Here is a 17633-nt window from a genome sequence, read left to right as displayed (position 1 = left end):
CATTCCCCGCCCAATACATGCATGCTCTATCTTTCTATTTTATCATGTATTCAAATGAGACTATTTTATTCTACTTTTCTGTGGTTCTGGGGATTGAACCCAGAGTCTTGAGCATCTAGGCAAGTGCGCTACCACTGAGCTGCAGACCCAGGCCAAAACATGAACATGGAACCATCCAAAGGAGTAAAGCAGTGGTATCTAATGTGCAGTAAACACACCACAAGTGTTAAAGAGATTTAGTGTGGCTCAAGAACATTCTGTGACATGGATTTTGTGCTTTTATTTTTATTTTATTATTTCTGGATTGAGTGGCTTTATTAAAGAAAGCAGCAAAGATTTAAGCAAAGGACTTAAGAATTAGAGACTTTCTTCTTGCCAAAGGTGGACACAACATTGACAAAGTGCCAGTTGCACTGCATCTGCCTCTTGGCTAGGCCTTTCTTTTTCCTCCTCCTCCTCCTCCTCCTCCTCCTCCTCCTCCTTCTTTCCCTTATCCTCCTCCTCCTCCTCCTCCTCCTCCTCCTCCTCCTCCTGGTTGGCCACCTCCTCCAGTTTGACCTCTCACTTTTCCAGCTTGGGCCAGAGAACCTTGGACTTTACCTCCAAGCATGCATCCAGCTACTTTCCAAAGTAGTCTGGGCCTCCACCCCACACTGGCCTAGAGTAGCCTCAGCCTCCAGTAATGTGCCTGCCAGGAGCCCAACTTGATCTTCTGGGGTAATGTTCTCCATTGAGGCTACAAAAACCTTAATCAGGGTGGCCATCTCCTGGCCAGTTACTTCAAGGGTTTGTAACTCTTGGGCAGGGACAAAGAGCTGGATGTTGGTGACAAGCTGTGGCCCCAGCAGCCACTACTGTGAAGGTGGGGAGAAAGAAGAAGAAGGGAGGGCACGCTCACCCTTACCCCCTGCTTTGTGCCACATCACTCCTTGATTTTGTGCTTTTTTTTTTTTTTTAAAGAGTCTTTTCATTTTCTTTCTTGTCTTTTTCTCTGTTTTTCTTTGCCTCAGGGAATCCATGGGCTGGGCAGAAAGCAGATAGGACTTCCAGGGTTGTTGCTGGAAGCACAGGAGAACTCCAGGCTCCTGGGAGGACACAGAAGGGAGAAGTGGTGAGGAAAGATGCAGGTCCTCACTGGCAGGGACCTGGACCCTGTTCCATGGTGGTGGCTGAGAGGTGGCAAGACCAGGGATGAGTGGCTAGGTGGCCTGTCCAGGGGGATATGACCATCCAGAAGGCTAAGTTAGGGCAGGGCAGGGACAAGAAAAATCATGGGACCCAGACTTGGCATGCTGGAGAGTCACCGGGACCAAAGCACATCCCTAGAGGCACTGCCCCCAAATGACTAAGGTTAACTTGCGCCTGGTCTTGGAAGGATGGGGTCCTTATGCAGAAATTCAGTTGACGTATGCAACAGGAAAGACACTGATGTGTCCTACACACCTGAGATTCACACCAGCACTGTGAGCCGTGAGGAAATCCCACAGATGAGGAAACAAGTCCCACCAGGGCAGTCACCTACCACACATATTTGCAGAAGGACCAACACATATCAGCACTTGATACTCTTAAGGTTGGTCCTTGTGTGATCTTCTTAGTATCAATGTGTCTACCTCATGGAAGAGAAAACTGAGGCTCGGGAAAGTAAGGAAACTTGCTCAAGGTCACACCACTATGTACCTGACTCAGGATGCTCACACATGCACTTCCCAGAAGCCATGCTGGCCCCTCTGCCCCTTGGCTCCTTGCAGCAGGGGAGGAAGCATGGCTTCCATTGGATTTCCTCCTATCAGACCTAACCTGTCCCCTGCTTGACCTTGGGTTCCCTAGGGGTAGAGATGATGGCAGCTAGCTTTGCCTGACTAGCACTAGCACATAGAATATGCTCGAGAAATTGACCTGAGTTGGCTTCATTGATGTTTGCATCTGAGTGCCAAGGTGGGAAGGGTTGTTTTAGCCTCTTTTGTGGGTCAGTCCCCAAGCACCACGCAGTGTAGACCAAAGGGAGTTATCCCTACCTGGTACCAGGTAACCAGTGATGAAATCTTATCATGGCTTTTCTAAAAGCTTTTTGTAGTTCTTGGCCTCCACATGCAGATAATCTCTCTCTACACCATGCCCCTGGGGCAGAGTTCCAGAGTACACTTGAAAGCTTTTATAAAGATGCCAATTGTGTGAACAAACACAGAGCAACCAGCACTAAGAGATCTTTTTAAATTGGCTTTGAGGGTCACCTTCAAATGGCAGAAGTGGCCGCATCTGACATCCGGGATCCTTGTCCAGGAGAAGTTGCCTCTGGGTCACATTGGGCCTTTGGCAACATGGAGCAGAGTGGTGTGGCCCTCCTGAAGGTGCTGACCTCAGTGGATCCAAGCCCTGGACACTGCAGACAGGGCCCACCCCACACAGGTGTGACTGTTCCGCAGGGTTCCCAGAGGTTGGGAGGAGTGAGGAAGAGCAGGCATGGTCCTGAAGTGTTGTGCATTAGGCCAGGGCTCTCGGGACAGTTCCAAGCTGCGTCTTCAGTACAGGCCAGCCCTTTAACCTCTGGGGGCTCCTTCACTTCAGCAGCAAGATATCATACAGCTGTTGCTTGCAACTTCTGCCACTTCTCATGCATGGTGGCAGGTCATCTGCTTAACCAGGCATTCCTTGAGCACCTCTGTATGGCACACACATAGATGGCATGCAGGCCCTGTCCTTCAGGGACAAAACAGGAAACAAGCCATACCACTCCGTGTTAGTTTTGCCCTCTGCTTGGGGGAGCAAGTACCATAAAGATGCCTGTGGCCACCTCCCAGGGACATGAGGAGCACAGCATCCTGGGCTCTAGAAACCTGGCTGGTGGCTTTGGGAAAGGACATGGGTATTGGGGGACATGGCCACAGTAGCGTTGGATCTGGCTGTCTTCCTAACTTCTGTTCAAACCCTTGGGTCCCTCTGGACGTCTTTACAAATCAAGTGCATGAAACTTTGGAGTCTTCTCCCCTTAGAGGGACCAACGTGTCCAGATCCTTCACACACTTGTCCTTTGGCTGCTCCAGTTCTGCCTCCTTCCATTTTTCAGGATTCTTTCATGCAGGTGGGCTTTCTTCCAGGTGATGGGCAGCTGTCATCGTGTTTTACACACCTATGATTCTGAAACCCTTGCTTTCCTATTTTGCCCGCCTCATCTTGCCTTAATCCTGATTGGTTAGTTTGTAGCCCCCTCTCAGCCCTGGGGTATCAACTTCTCCACCAATTTCATGGCTACAGTCCTTTGTCTCTCTCTGGCTACAGGCTTGAGAGACTCTCTGGCCTGGGTTCTGGAAAATTCTGCTTGACACAACCTCCTGCCTGTGTGCTTCTTCTTGCATCCCTGGGTGGGACTTCAAGGAGTCTTGGCCAACCCTGTGCCCTATGCCCGACTATCAATGTCTCACTCCCTTCCTTCCCCTACATGTGGGACCCGTCCACCTTTCCAGTTCAATCCTCCCCAATTCTTCCCATTGCACATGTGACCTGGCATTTATCTCTTACCTCTCATCACCCATCTAATGTGGTGCCAAGGGCCCATGTCCTTAGGGATGCACAAGCCTCTGCCCTCTCCTTAAGACTGTGCTCTGAGGGAACCTGGAGCTCGTCTTCTCTGTGCTCTGAACCCTCATACCCACTCACTGGGGTGACAGGTGGAGCAAGCAGCCTTTGCCTCAGAGGCCACTTTGGGACCAGCCTGAACCCCTCCTAGAAAAATGGGTCAGGAGTCCTGAACCAGGAGATTTCGGGACAGGGCAGGCTTCCACCTTCACTGAAGTCAAGCCCAGGGAGGGGAGGAAGGTGGAGCCTGTTGAGAACCGGACTTTTACAAAGCACAAGGTGGAACATGGAACAGGTTCCTGGTAGTAGCCCCGCCTGTATGGACACCCAAGTCCAGCTTGGAGGGGAAACCAGGTCAGATGGGCCAGTGTTGACATTTCCCAGCCTGAGGATTGAGCCGGTGTTCCCTTTACCTTTGAAGTCCCCCGGGTGGAGGACTTTGTGGCCATTATCATTGTGGGTCTTAGGTAGTCTGGGTACTATTTCACTATGTTTGTGGAGTGGTCTGAGGTCGAGAGCTGACTCTGAAGTTTGGGCATCCAGCCAGAGGGAACCCCGTTTCTCTATAAAGGCTTTAAGGATGGGCACAGGCTGGATTGGTGGCCACCCATGGTCCAGGATGAGGTGCCTCGTGGTGCTCCTTGCAGTCCTTGCTCTCTCCCAGGGCAGCAATGTTACCAGGTGAATATGAGACCCTGCGAAGGGCATCCTAGGCCTTCTCTGGGCGGTGTGCCCCTGGACTTCCAGCCATTTGTTGCTCTGGGGAGTCTTGGGGGAGAGTGCTGTTGGCTCTGGGATAGTCACTTCTGTGGGTCTTGCCTTTGCATGTTCCCTTCAATGTGTCACTTAGACCAAGGAGTCAGATGGGCCACCCTGGGAGATGAGGGCATAGCTTCTGGAGTCACACCATCTGGCATTCGATCCCCAGCTCTGTGACTACTTGGATTCTCTGTGCCTCGGTTTCCTCATCTGTTATAAGATTAAATAGTACTGACCATCTAATAGGGCTGTTATGAGGATGGTATGACCTGATATTTTTTAAATGTTTTAGTGTCAGACACACTGTAAAGGTTTTATATATATGCATTCATTAAACAAAACCAAGTTCTCTTGACTATGAAGTCCTCTGAGGGTGGACTTCAGGTTCAGGTCCCCTTCAAAAATAATAGCTGATATTTATTGAGCCGTTAGCTATGAGATGCCAGGCACTTAACCTTTACCTATACCACTACTAATCATAATAGCTTAGGCAGGAACTGCTGTTCAGGGAGGGAGGGAGGGAGGGTCCTTGAGCTGCCCAAGATCATGTAGTTAGCTAGTAACAGAGGAGCCAGAGCTTGGCCCCAGGTGGCCTGCACCCTTGCTGTGACATCACAATATCTCCAGGTTCTGGAGTTTGAGTCCTGTCACAGGGAAGCCTGAGTCCCTCCCTGGGGAAGCTGGATGCCTGAAAAGGAACCAAGATGCCCAGTCAGGGTGCTTTCAACCAGTCAGTGCCTTTCATGGTAGTTCTAAAAGTGAAGTCCCTGTCCCTGAGGGTGCTGGTAGTCCCAGCCCGGGGCCAGAGACAGAGCTACAGCTGGGGACTCCCTGGTGACTGGAGCCTCCAGAGAGGGCCACCATCCTGGTTCAGCACCAGGGGGTGTGCTGCCTTCTGACTGCTGACTTCTGTCTGAGGCCTTGAGCTGGGATAGGTCCACTCAGCAGGAGCTCAGCTTCTTACTGGGGGGGGGGGGTCATCAGGCATTTAGCAATTAAATCCAGAGCCAGTCAGAAACTGGAGCTGGAGCCAAGCAGAAAGCATTCTGAGACCTCCACATGGGGACATAGGAGAGGTACCTATGGGGCTGGCCTCTGGAGCTCAGTCCAGCCCCATTCCTCGTATGTGTAAGTCCTTTTCTATCACCTGAGACAAAGGCGAGAAACATCTTGTGGACCTTTCATTTCAAAGTCAGGTCCTAGCAGCAGTCAGGTCTGAGAGCCAGGAGCGAGGGCCCCAAAGAGGAGCCATCATTCACCCATCCATATGGGTGCATCCATATGGTGACTTGGGATATGAACGATCTGAGAAAATCCATTCTCTTTGTGAGTCTGAAAATTGACGCCAATCTATTGCTCCCAGAGTAGTTTTGAATCTGTAGTCTCAGGCTGTCCTTTAAACCAGCCCCTTCCCTGCCCCCAGAGGAGAGCCACATGTTTCTTAGAGGTGGAAGGGACCATAGGAATCTCCAAGCTCTACTGTCTACAGGTCTACAGGAGAGGACAGGTAAAGTCACCTGGTTGGCCAATGGCAGGATTAGAACAGTAGCTGGAAAGGAAGGAGTTAAACTTTTTTTTTTTTTTAATAGAGGAGGGACCTGAAGTTCAGAGGGCTTTGGGGAGCCACCAACATGATGCTCAGAGAGATTTGGAGACTCTCTGAGGATGAACCTTGGAGGGCTCTGAGGAGCTGCCACAGCAAATCTTAGAAGGTTTGGGGAAGCCACCAGGCGAAGCTCAGAGCGGTCGGGGAACCTCCCAAATTGTCATGAACAGGTCAGAGCCAGGTCTAGAATACGTTTCTGCTGTTTTGCCCTCTTGATTTCTTCTCTGAGGACTTAATTCCATCATCTAGCACTTAAACTGGATCAAGAGGTCCCTAGGGTCCCAGCTCTGTGCTGAGAAATGCTATAAAGAAATTTCAACCCAGATTAGGACAGATGCTACCCAGAGAGTGGAGAGAAGGGGTTAGCAGAGGGCGGGAGCATTGCCAGGATGTGGGAGACACAGTTTTCCATTATAGATTGTGAATTCCTGGAGGGTTGAGTTTCTATCCTTTTGGCTATCATTTTCCCCTGAGCCCTATACAGTGTCTGGCACATACTAGGTACACAGCAAAAGAGTTCGGTGCCTGAATGAGTGATAATATACTTAGATCTTTCAAACATTGCGTTGGAAAACTCCTTGGTGAGTTATAAAATAAATCTTTAGTGAGTCTCCACTATTAAAAAGAGAAAAGGAATAGGAAGTGTCGGTTCTCTGCATTTAGTAAGGTTGGGCGTTGATCTGTGATATAAAATTATATATATATACATATATATATATATATATATATATATTTAAAAAATGTTGTTGTATTTTTTATACCTTTATTTTATTTACTTATTTATTTTTATGTGGTGCTGAGGATCAAATGCAGTTCCCCACACACGCTAGGCAAGCGCTCTATCACTGAGCCACAATCACAACCCCTATAAAATATATTTCTTACTTTGGGTTAGAATTAAAAAAAAATAATGTTTGGCCTGAGTCAATGGATTGGTGATCAGAGGCTGGACGGGGGACAGCACTGTGGGGGTAGTTTACGGAGTCCAGAGCCGCCCTCCTCATGAATTTTCTCTACCTCCTCAGGATCCCTCTGCACAAAGGGAAATCACTGAGGAGCACCCTGCAGGATCTTGGGCTCCTGGAGGACTTTCTGAAGAAACACCAGTATGAGTTCATCAGGAAGAACTCCAACGTTGGGAAAGTGGCCCAGGAACCATTGGCCAACTACCTAGATGTGAGTGAGTCAAACCAGCCATGAATTCTTGCTCCTTTGGTACCTGCCTCCCTGGGGCTTTCCTTCTTTTAGGAACAGTGGAACCCATGGGTTGTGAAAGCCGTATTCCTGCCCTCAGTAGCTCCACAGTGGGCCACCAACCTGGCATAGGCGACGATCTGGACTTTAGGTTTCCAATGTCCCTGCTGGAAGGGTCTGAGCTCAGATGACCTTCATCATACAACAGTCCCTCCAGGGCACATGATCTGTTCCTGAGCTGACCTCAGGCTTGCCCTCCCAGCCCAGGAAGCCATGTCTTAGTCTGGACTCAGCAGGAATGGGGACAGCTGGTGCAGTTGGTGCCCACTGAAGAATGGCCGGCCTAGGACATGGGCGCCATCTTCCTTTCTTTCCTACCTAGGACCTAGGTGGAAACATTCCTTGTGCCCTCTTTCATTCTGAAGCTTGTATCTCTCTCTCTCTCTGTTACTCTTGGCAGTAAACAACCAGATTTTTCCTCTTTTGTGCACTAATTTCCATATCTAGGTCATCGTCACCTTTCTCTGCCCCCAGCCTTGGCTCTGAAACGTGGAGAGGGCTGGTAAGGGCAGGAGGGAATGGGTAGCATGGGTTAGGACTCAGGTCCCGGCCTGCAGCTGATGCCCCATCTCTGTGTCCAGCTCCTTCCTGCCTGGAAGGTGGCCAGGTGTCCTTCCTGGACAGGTGGCCCTGTGCCTGTTCCAGGCAGGATTTCAGTCCTGGTTCGAGGTCTGCTTCTGAGGTTGATTTAGCAGCGTTAGTAGGGGTGGTGAGAGGACCAGGCCATGAGTGGCTGGGGGTGGGAGCACATGTGGGGGCTTGAGATGAAGAACCCTCCCCAGAATCCTCCTTCTGTTTCCTCTTTCCTGACCTCCCAGCTCTCTGAGCAGAAAGCACAGGGCCTATAAACCTGAACATGCTTCCTGCCCAGCATTGACCCTCCCCTCCCTCACTGTCCCCTGCCTCTGATCCAGAGCTGTCTGTCCTCAGAGTCAGTACTTTGGAAAGATCTATATTGGGACCCCACCCCAGGAGTTCACCGTGGTGTTTGACACGGGCTCTTCAGACTTCTGGGTGCCCTCCCTCTCCTGCAACAGTGAAGCCTGCGGTAAGTGACCTTCCGGCTCTGCCTCAGCCCACACTCAGATCCACTCAGTGGTCAGGGTGGCGGGGAGGAGTGGCCCGAGGTGGAGAGCAAACTGGACGTCCCCAATCTTCCAGTTAGGTCCCATATCCTTGCTCAGTCCTGCTAGCTGGCCATAGACTGGGTCTGATGTATAAAATCACCAACTGGAAATTAATTAGGGAAACCAATGTGTTGTTGCTTTGTCCCTACCGGGAGCCAGGGCCAGCCACTTAACTTGCTGGATACTCCACTTTCCTTTCTATGTAATGGAGCTGTGATGTTCCAGGGTGACAGGAAAATACTCAGAGGGTCTGTTATCAATGAAGAGCAAACTTTGACGTATGTTAGGCACTTTCTTCCTGGTAGTCCTGCGAGGTGGGTACTCTTTTTATCCTCATTTCACAGAAGAGGAAACCAAGTTTTGGAGAGGAACAGGGACGTGGCTAAGATTACTCAGCTGGTGCAAGTAAAATATCCATGGGAACATAGAGTGGAAGCTATACAGACGGCACTGGGACCAGAGCTGGGTCTAGCAGCAAAGGAATATTTTCTTTACTTAGCTGTGGGGCCAAGGCTATAGAAAGAAGAAGCTGTTCATTTTTAAAAGGGAGAATGACCAGTACTGAGACTGTATTCCTATAGGAATATGGCAAGGGCTCCGCCATGGCTGGCACTGTCAAGAGGCGAAAAGATCCCGAGAACCCCACTAACCCTGGGTCTGTGTTCCAGAAAACCATCACCGCTTTGACCCGACCGAGTCCTCTACCTTCCAGAACCTCAGCAAGCCCCTGTTGGTCCTGTATGCCACGGGCATCGTGCTGGGCTTTCTGGGCTACGACACTGTCACTGTAAGTGGGGCTGCGGGTGGCCAGTGCTCACCTTGACTTTCCCACCCAGACACCCCGGCTCAGATGGGCTGCACCTGCTTGGGCGCCAAGGAACCTTTCGTGTGATGATCACCCGGGAGGCTCAGTGTTGCGGATTCTGAGAGGGATTTTAGCCCCCCGCCAGTTGTGGGGTACCTTACTCCTCCTTCCTTTCCTTCCTGCGTCAGCCCTCAGAGCCCCACCTGAGAGCCTTCTGCAGGTCCAGGTTTCCACCTCCTCAGTCCTGTTCAAGTGTCCTCAACAGGGCTGAGCATTCTGAGCTTATGCCACTTACTCTGCAGTCTATTATACCCACATACACCCTTGAGAAGGCTGGACCACCTCTGCCACCCTCCCCTCTCAGCTTAAGGCATACTTTCCCCAAATCGCCTCATATATTTCTGCTCTATGTCACTTTATCAGTGGCGTCTATCTCACCATCATATAAAGTGACAAACTGCCTATTGTCCTACCCTGATTTATTTGTCCTCAGACAGGCTCATTGCCATCTGACATGTTCTGTATTACTTTTTTTTTTTTTGGTACCGGGGATTGAACATAGTGGCACTTAACCACGGAGCTACATTCCCATCCCTTTTAAAAAATATATTTTATTTTGAGACAGGGTCTTGCTAAATTACTTAGGACCTCACCAAGTTGCTGAGGCTGACGTTGAATTCAGAATCCTCCTGCCTCAGCCTCCTGAGCCCCTGGGATCAGAGAACCACCGCACTGGCTTATATTATTTCTTTTAAAAATGTGTCATCTGTTTCTCCCACTGGAATGTGAGTTCCTCCCAGGGCAGGTGCTTTTCTTGTGCATTGTTACCTCCTTAGGGACCTGGCCCATTGGGGACTCTCAATGACCGCTCGTTGATTGAAAGAATGAATTGGTTTAGAATGGTCATCGAATCATTTTGGGGACTGAAGATACAGTGGGGGAACAAGAAGGATGGAGGGCCTGCCCCGCCCCCCTCATGCTTACAGTCCAGTGGGGGAGACAAGGGACACTTGAATCAGATGACTTTGAACAGTGCTGAATGACATGAAGAGAATGAACCTGGAAAGTAGGAAGAGAGGTGCTTCTGGGGTTGGGGACAGAGACCTAGAGGACATGGTGGCCTGTGCAAGCTAGAACCCAAATGATGCCGTTCCAGAGGCCGGGCCCGAGAAGATCCAGGGGGGCGTTGTAGCAGAGGGAGCACCAAGTCCAGACCCTGGGAGGGGAGGACTGAGAGCTCTGAGGAAGAGAAGGACAGGCCAGGGAAGGGAGATAGGTGCAAGGAGCAGGACCGGAGCTGGAGGGGACCCTGGGATGGAGGTTTCATGCTGAGCCTTATTGGATGGACACTTGTAGCAAGTGTGGCATGACCTGACTTCCATTTTTAAAGACGGCTTTGGCTGCCTCTTATGGAGGATGGGTTATAAGGGGTCAGAGTGGAGGCAGAAGGCCTAGTCCCAGCCTTGTCCAAGCTAGTGACAGTGATGGCTCAGGGTAGGCTGGTGGACACATTGGCTATTCAGGAAATAAGCAAATTAAGAAGACTTTTTGGAGTTAATGCTTCCTCAGCGTAGTACCACGAAATGTTCAGTAAGCGAACCCAGGGCATGGTCGACGAACGTTCAGCCTTCGTGCGATTTAGGCTGAGTGCTCCCTTGAGGAGACGGTGGTGTTTTCCATTTGTCAGATAAGAGGGTTGAGGTTCAGATAGGTACTTGCTCAAGGTCACGGTCAGCGCATGACAGAACAGGGACCCAGACTGGGTCTTGGAGATGCAAGATGCATCATGTTCTTTCTTTGCATGGCAGTATCTCCACAGCTCTTCCTTGGGGGACGAAAGCCCAGGCACAGCTGACAGGGGACCGCAGGCCTGCAGAGGGCCTTGGGCCATGCTCATCCTACCCCCTTCCTTGGGCTCAACCTCAATGTTGGCACTGGTTTCTGCACCTGGCTCTGCCTCCTTTCTTCCCCAGCTTCCTGCCTCATCAGACCAGTTCTTCCAAACCACAGCCAAAGTGCAGAAAAAGGATTTTTTACTTCTTAACATCAAATAACTCATGCCTTATAAGAAGGATAGAGACCCAGTGAGGCTGAAACCCGGACACCAGCTTGTGACCCAGAACTGGCTGTCCCCCATCCTGGGACTTTTCAGTCTCTGGCCTCAGGGACTCCCTGGTGAAGGTCATAATGACTTTCTTGCAGGTCTCCGACCTTGTGGACCCCCATCAGACGGTGGGCCTGAGCACTCAGGAGCCTGGTGACATCTTTACCTACTCTGAATTCGATGGGATTCTGGGGCTGGCCTATCCTGCCCTTGCCTCTGAGGGCTCGGTGCCCGTGTTTGATAACATGATGAACAGGCACCTGCTGGCCCAAGACTTGTTCTCAGTTTACATGAGCAGGTAGGAGCTGTGTCCAGCTGGGGTCTGACTGATGGCCTGGTAAGAGCTATCTGCTGAAGCCAGTGTACACACCCTGGACACAGGCAATAGCACCCAAGCAAGCCCTCTCCTGGTTTCTTGATCCATCCAACCTCCCTCCAAGGGCCCCAATAGAATCATTTATACAGTCAGATTTCACTAGGTCAAAGGGTACTTTGATTGGCTTTTAGAGAACAAAGGCTGATCCCATCTCGACCTATGAGCTTTGAACAACTTTCTTCCCAAGTGACGGGACTTCAGAAATCATTTGTTCATGTCATTGAGATTCACAGGCTTTGAGAGCTGATCCAAAGGAGTCCCACCTTTCCCTTTCATTAGGAAGGAAACAGGTCTGGGGAGGGACAGTCATGTGGGAGCTGTGGCTGAGCCAGACCTGGAACTTGGGGCACCTGCTCCCAGGCTAGTGATCCTGCTCCCTGTGATGATCCAGCTCAACTCGGCCCAGGATGGGTGGCAGCTGGAAGAGAAGGAGGTCACCTCCAGGAGAAGGGGCTGGGTGGCTGAGGCCAGGTGAACCAGGCAAAGGGTAAATTGGCACAGTCCATTCACGAGTTCCTCCATGAACTCAATACACCTGTCCTGGGCCCTTCTATGTGCAGAGGCTGACCTGGGAGATGGGCTCCCATCAGCAAACGAGACGAGCTAGGGGTAAAGGCACACAGTTTCACACACATTGGAATCAAACAACTATGAGAAGGTCTGCTGGGAGGTTTGAGTGTAGTCAGTGGCTTTGCAACACCTGGGAAGTCTATCCTGTCGAAGCTTGTGTGGTGCGTGTGTGGTGCGTGTGTGTGTGTGTGTGTGTGTGTGTAGGATGGGGCAAACTTTGCTGAGGGGTATGGGGGGTTATCAGGAGAGAGACAGAGGGATAGCACATTTTAGGCAGTGGGGACAGCGTGCACTAGGCCTTGGGTGAGAGGGTCTTGATGGATTCTGGGAAGCGAGAGCAGCGTGGGAAGTGGGTAAGAGTGTTCCTCACCATGGGTCAGACAGTAGCCCAGAAGGAACACAGGGGATTTGGCCTTGGGTGCAGGTATAAGAGGACAGCTGGGAACACCTGAGCAGAGAAGAGGCCAGCAGTCCTGCTGCCTGTGTGGTGGGCCACTACTTCCCCTTCCTCAGCGATGCTGTGCTCTGGGCTCCAGGTGCTGCCTGAACTCAGGGCTGGGCACTCCAGCGAGAAAGGGTGCTGTGGCTGACATCAGCACAAACCCAGGCCAGCGGAGAGGAGTGAGGGGCAAGGGGTGTTCATCACTTCTGCCTCAGGGGTGGCTGGGGCACGCCTCACCACGCCTCACTGTGCCATAGCATGCCTTGCCTTGGTTCCAGGAATGGCCAGGGGAGCATGCTTACGCTGGGGGCCATAGACACATCCTACTACGTGGGCTCCCTGGACTGGGTGCCCGTGACCCTGCAGCAGTACTGGCAGTTTGCTGTGGACAGGTGGGTGAGCAGAGTCTGCCTTGGCCCCAACCAGATGCTGACTCTGGGTTGGGGAGTGGGGTCCTGGGTGTCAGGCCACAGGGTTCTGAGAAAGACTACAGCATGGTCATGTCCATAGGATTCCGAAGTGGACGTTCTGAGGCCAGTGACTTCTGTCAGTGGTAACGCTGCACATTCACCGGCTTTCTTCATAAGATGAGCTGTGTTTACTGAGCATGTCCAACTTGCTAGGCACAGTGCTGAGCAATTGTATGACACCGTCTCATTTATTCCCCACTAAAATCTTTTGAAGTGGGTGCCATTATTATCCCTATTTTAAAAATTTATTATTATTATTATTATTATTATTATTATTATTATTATTATTATTTGTGGTGCTGGGGATGAACCCAGGGCCTTGTGCATTCTAGGCAAGTGCTCTACCACTGAGTTACACCCCAGTCCTTATTGTCCCCATGCCTTGAGGACATCAAGGCTGGGGTTATTTATATGCCCATTTTACAGATGAGAAGCCTGGGTACATAAAAACTGGGCAACTTGCCCGAGTCATTCTATAAATGGCAGAGAGAAAACTTGAAGCCAGATCTTTAGGCAGCTAGTACAGTCCTCATTTGACCCCTTAATGCACTAGAATTGGTTGTTTTATTGACATTTCTGACCCATAGAAGGTGGGCAGTCCTCAATTTGACCAGTAAAAAATTGGGAGAAAATGGTTTCAGGTGTTTCTTCTGAGCTCAGGAAGTTTTATGGGTTTGGGAAGGGGCTCAAAGGAAGGGGCCCAGGGGCGGTTGGGGCTCTTCTACCTGCTTCTGGAGTCTGGCAGGCAGGAAGGAAGGACCCCCGGAGGGAGGGCTGGAAGAAGGATGTGCCCCAAGGTCCTCCTGGTTACCCTCCTAGGATCACCATCAGTGATGTGGTAGTGGCCTGTGATGGTGGCTGCCAGGCCATTCTGGACACGGGCACGTCCCTGCTGGCCGGGCCTACCCATGACATCCTCAAGATCCAGCAGGCCATCGGAGCCACATGTGGCCAGTACGGCCAGGTAAGGTCAGGCCCTCATCCCACCCCCTGAGGCCCCTGAAATAGGGGCCCCTTTCACAGGAAAGAAATGATAAAGGGAAGTGGTGAGGGAGCCTGGGTCCCCACAGTGGCTGGGGATTCCTGGGTCCCCACGGTGGCTGGGGATTCCCCATTGCTGTGGGAGCCCCCACTTTGTGTGGCAGCTGTGGTCTGGCTCCTGGTGCTCTGGGAGGCTGTGCTTTCCTTCCTTGCGGACATTTGCTGGGTCCCCTTGGTCCCCAAGCACCAGTGTATCCCTGTCTCTGTCTGCTGGCCAAGAGCTCCCAGGGTCCTCATGCACTCTGGCGGGGCCTACAGGGGAAGACACAGAAGCAAGCCCCTCTTTGTCCCAAGTTGGGGTCTGTCCCTGGGTTTCTGACAGTTGGTCCTCTCAATGTGATTCTTTGAGGACCATGTCATGGGATCAGGGTCTCATCCTGAGAGCCTCCTTATGGTCCTCTGAGAACGCAGGGTCTCCTCTCTACCTTGTGGCTCACATGGTGCCAAAGAAGGTGTTCTGTGCTGTCAACATGGGTGCCTCTTACAGTCGGATACCAACCTTCTCCCTTGTTGTGATTCTTTAGTTTAACATCAACTGCTGGAGCCTGAGCGGCATGCCCACTGTTGTCTTTGAGATCCACGGAAGAAAGTATTCATTGCCGCCCTTAGCGTATACCATCCAGGTGGGATTCTGGAGACGATGTCCTGGCTCCACTTAGCACCCCTCTTTCTCCTCCTCTTCCTCCTCCTTGTCCTCCTCCTTGTCCTCCTCTTCCTCCTCTCTCCCCCTTTTGGGCTCTGGCTCTGGTGACAGGAAGTAGCATGGACCAGATGGAGAATCCAGTCTTGCTGGATCTTGAGTGGCCGCTTTTGACTGGGGTCATACATTCTTAGGCCTCATTTGTGGCCACTATAGCCTCAAATGGGAGAAATGGGAGACAGGAAGGACAGAGTACTGAGGCTTGAGGGGAGGGTAGATGGAACAAGCACCCATGGGAACCTCCATCCCCTGCTCAAGACTCTAAGCCCTGGGGACCTAGAGCTCTGACCAGAGTTTCTTTAGGGAGCCTGGACTTTTGGAGCCTTTTTGAGGACTGCTGGCCTCAGCTTTGATCTGACCAAAGTGCCCCAAACTCATGCCACAGGCCCCCAGGCCAGCTCTGACTGATCACCAGGGCAGTGAGTGCTGAGAGCCAGAAGGCAGGAGGCTGGAGGGGACAGGAGGGGATATGGAGCCCAGTGCAGGGGACCGGGGCTCCGAGCTCCAGGATTTCACCAGATCATCTTGGACGAAGTCACTACAGTTTTTAAATCTTGATTTTTTTCATCTGTTGAGTGAGGCGAATCTGATAGTTGTCTGGGAAGATGATTTCAAGGATGAAATGGAATAATACAGAGTAACTGTGGGGTGAGGCAGATAAACACCTCTCATGAGGCTCTGCGAATGGTGCTGGAACCACTTCATCTCTATCTTGTCTGTCCCAGGGCCAGGACTTCTGCTACAGTGGCTTCCAGGAGAACAGTAACTCCCCGCTGTGGGTCCTGGGGACCATCTTCGTCCGGGAGTATTACAGTGTCTTTGACAGAACCCATAACCGCGTCGGGCTGGCCAAGGCTGTCTGATTGAACACTGACCACATTTTCCCCAAACACACACATGCACAAATACAAGTATACGCACACACATGTGCGCACGCACATAGATCAGGATTTCTCACAGACGGTTTCCAATAAACACTTTTTTGCAAAGCCTCCTTTCCCTTGTTCTCACTGGGGCTAACCCTGCACTGATACAGGAGTGGGTTTGTGACTTCCATGGGCAGGACTGGGGCCATGTGTGTTGGGAAGGCCGAGGACACAGTCGGTGGGTGGAGACTTTCAGGAAGAGATTGGCTATTTCAGGCTCAGATCAGAGAAGACCAGTTATGTCATCTTGTCCTCCTGCTCTAGATCTTTCTGGCAAAAGGGTACCAGAGGGAGAGAGACAGGAGCATGGTGGGCAGGGGGCTGTGTAGAGAGCACTTGGCCTCTGCAGAGAAAGACTGCAGGTCCATTAGAAGACTGCAGGTCTCACTGCTGTTGAAAAAGATGCATGGTGTGACAGGCAGAGAGAGTGTGGTAGAGAACCAAGGGACTCGAGGTTGCCATTCACCCTGGGTGGGTGAACTGCAGTTCAGCATCCTGTCCTCAGTCTTAGGGGCTCAAAAGCCACCGCCATGTTCAGAGAGCAGCTCCATTCCTGAGGGCAGACTCGTGTGAACCTGGCTCTCTGTGGCTGATGGTCAAGGCCTTTGATGTCAGGGTTCAGGTTTCCAGGGAGGACTGTGGCTGTGAAGCAGACAGAACACCCAAGCTCACAGAGCTTGCATGCTCTTCCTTGGAGGGCCAGCAGGGGGTCCAGAATCACAGGGCCAGATCAGGGGATGCAGGTGGGTACTGTTATGCTCGGTTGAGGCCCTCGGTTGCCTTGGTGGGCAGCAAGACAAGCTTCTGGGGGAGACCCCAGGCTTGGGGTCAGGTTGGCCAACTCTGAACAGTCCTCTGCCAAGGGTCACCCTTCCATGGCCTCCCTCCTCTTTCTTTGCACCTTCTTCTTTTGACAATCTTTCCCTTCTCATGGGCAGCAAATTGATCAGGCTTCTGTTTTCCAAACCAGAGCCAGACTGTCCGCCCTCTCTCCCTACCCTAAATAGAGTGATTGGACTTGAAATTGCTCGTGCAGAGTGGGTTAACTCTCAGGAGGCCTTGGAAAGGGTAGGGCTATTTGCTTTCTATTTCCCATCCCTACCCTGGCTGGCTCTGCAAACAGGAGAGGAGGGCAGCCAGTCCCAAGGGGCAGGAAGCTGCAGGTTGGTGGTGACATTGCTTCACAGAAGAGACTCTGAGGTGGGATATGAAGAGGAGGAGTCTGGTTGCCTGATTCTTTGTCCCAGTGGGAGGTGAGATGGGATGCTCTTGACAAGCCCACCCGGGGGCATATCCTGGGGTCTTTCTCAGCTGTACCCAAACACAAGATGAGGAACCCAGGGCAGTGAGGTTCCATCCATAGGGCCTGCATGGGTCAGTGAAGCATCCCTGGCCTCTAGCAGGGAAGGGGCAGGGCTGGGCTTGTGTATGTGTGGGGGTAACATGGAGGAGGAGGGTGAGCTGAGGAGCCTGGGGTGGCTTGGGGTGGAGGCCTTAGGAGTACATCCAGGACTTCAAGGATGGGGCATATGCCCACTGGGACAGGCCTTGTTGTCTGAGCCTCAGGGACCAGGAAAGCAGGCGTGGTGCTGAGGAGGCAGTGCTGGCTTTGGGTGACTTCTCTAAGTCTCGCTTTCCTTATCTAGGACCAATACTAACTATTTGCCAAGAGTGAGACAGAATTAGGCCACTTTCATTATTTTTCGTCGTCCTACAGATTAAAAAAAAATTAAAAAACCCCACAACCCCCCTCCCACAAAATATGAAATGAGCTTATAACAATTGTGCTGTATATTTCAATGGCTTGCGTTTCACGATTGAATTTTTTTTTTTTAAAGAGAGAGTGGAGAGAGAGAGAGAGAGAGAAAATTTTTTTT

General features: G+C 51.4%; 1 protein-coding gene and 1 pseudogene across 1 annotated transcript; one reads left to right on the top strand and one right to left on the bottom strand.

Moving 5' to 3' along the window:
- Positions 1–350: 350 nt before the first annotated feature.
- Positions 351–2620, bottom strand: LOC131425040 (ubiquitin-like FUBI-ribosomal protein eS30 fusion protein; annotated as a pseudogene).
- A 1544-nt stretch (positions 2621–4164) lies between these two features.
- Positions 4165–15800, top strand: LOC124108717 (chymosin-like). The gene is made up of 9 exons (XM_046467261.2): positions 4165–4257; positions 6967–7117; positions 8126–8243; positions 8991–9109; positions 11330–11529; positions 12898–13011; positions 13909–14053; positions 14655–14753; positions 15556–15800. Exons 1-9 carry the CDS (start codon positions 4196–4198, stop codon positions 15691–15693), a joined length of 1146 nt encoding a protein of 381 aa, XP_046323217.1. The 5' UTR covers positions 4165–4195; the 3' UTR covers positions 15694–15800.
- Positions 15801–17633: the final 1833 nt, after the last annotated feature.

This window comes from Marmota monax, unplaced genomic scaffold (genome assembly GCF_021218885.2).
Source record: "Marmota monax isolate L192 unplaced genomic scaffold, Marmota_monax_Labrador192_F-V1.1 WCK01_AAM20220418_F8-fsc00181, whole genome shotgun sequence".
Taxonomy (NCBI): Eukaryota; Metazoa; Chordata; class Mammalia; order Rodentia; family Sciuridae; genus Marmota; species Marmota monax.
Note: the sequence above shows the minus strand (reverse complement) of the source record. Positions and strands in the feature narration are given on the sequence as shown.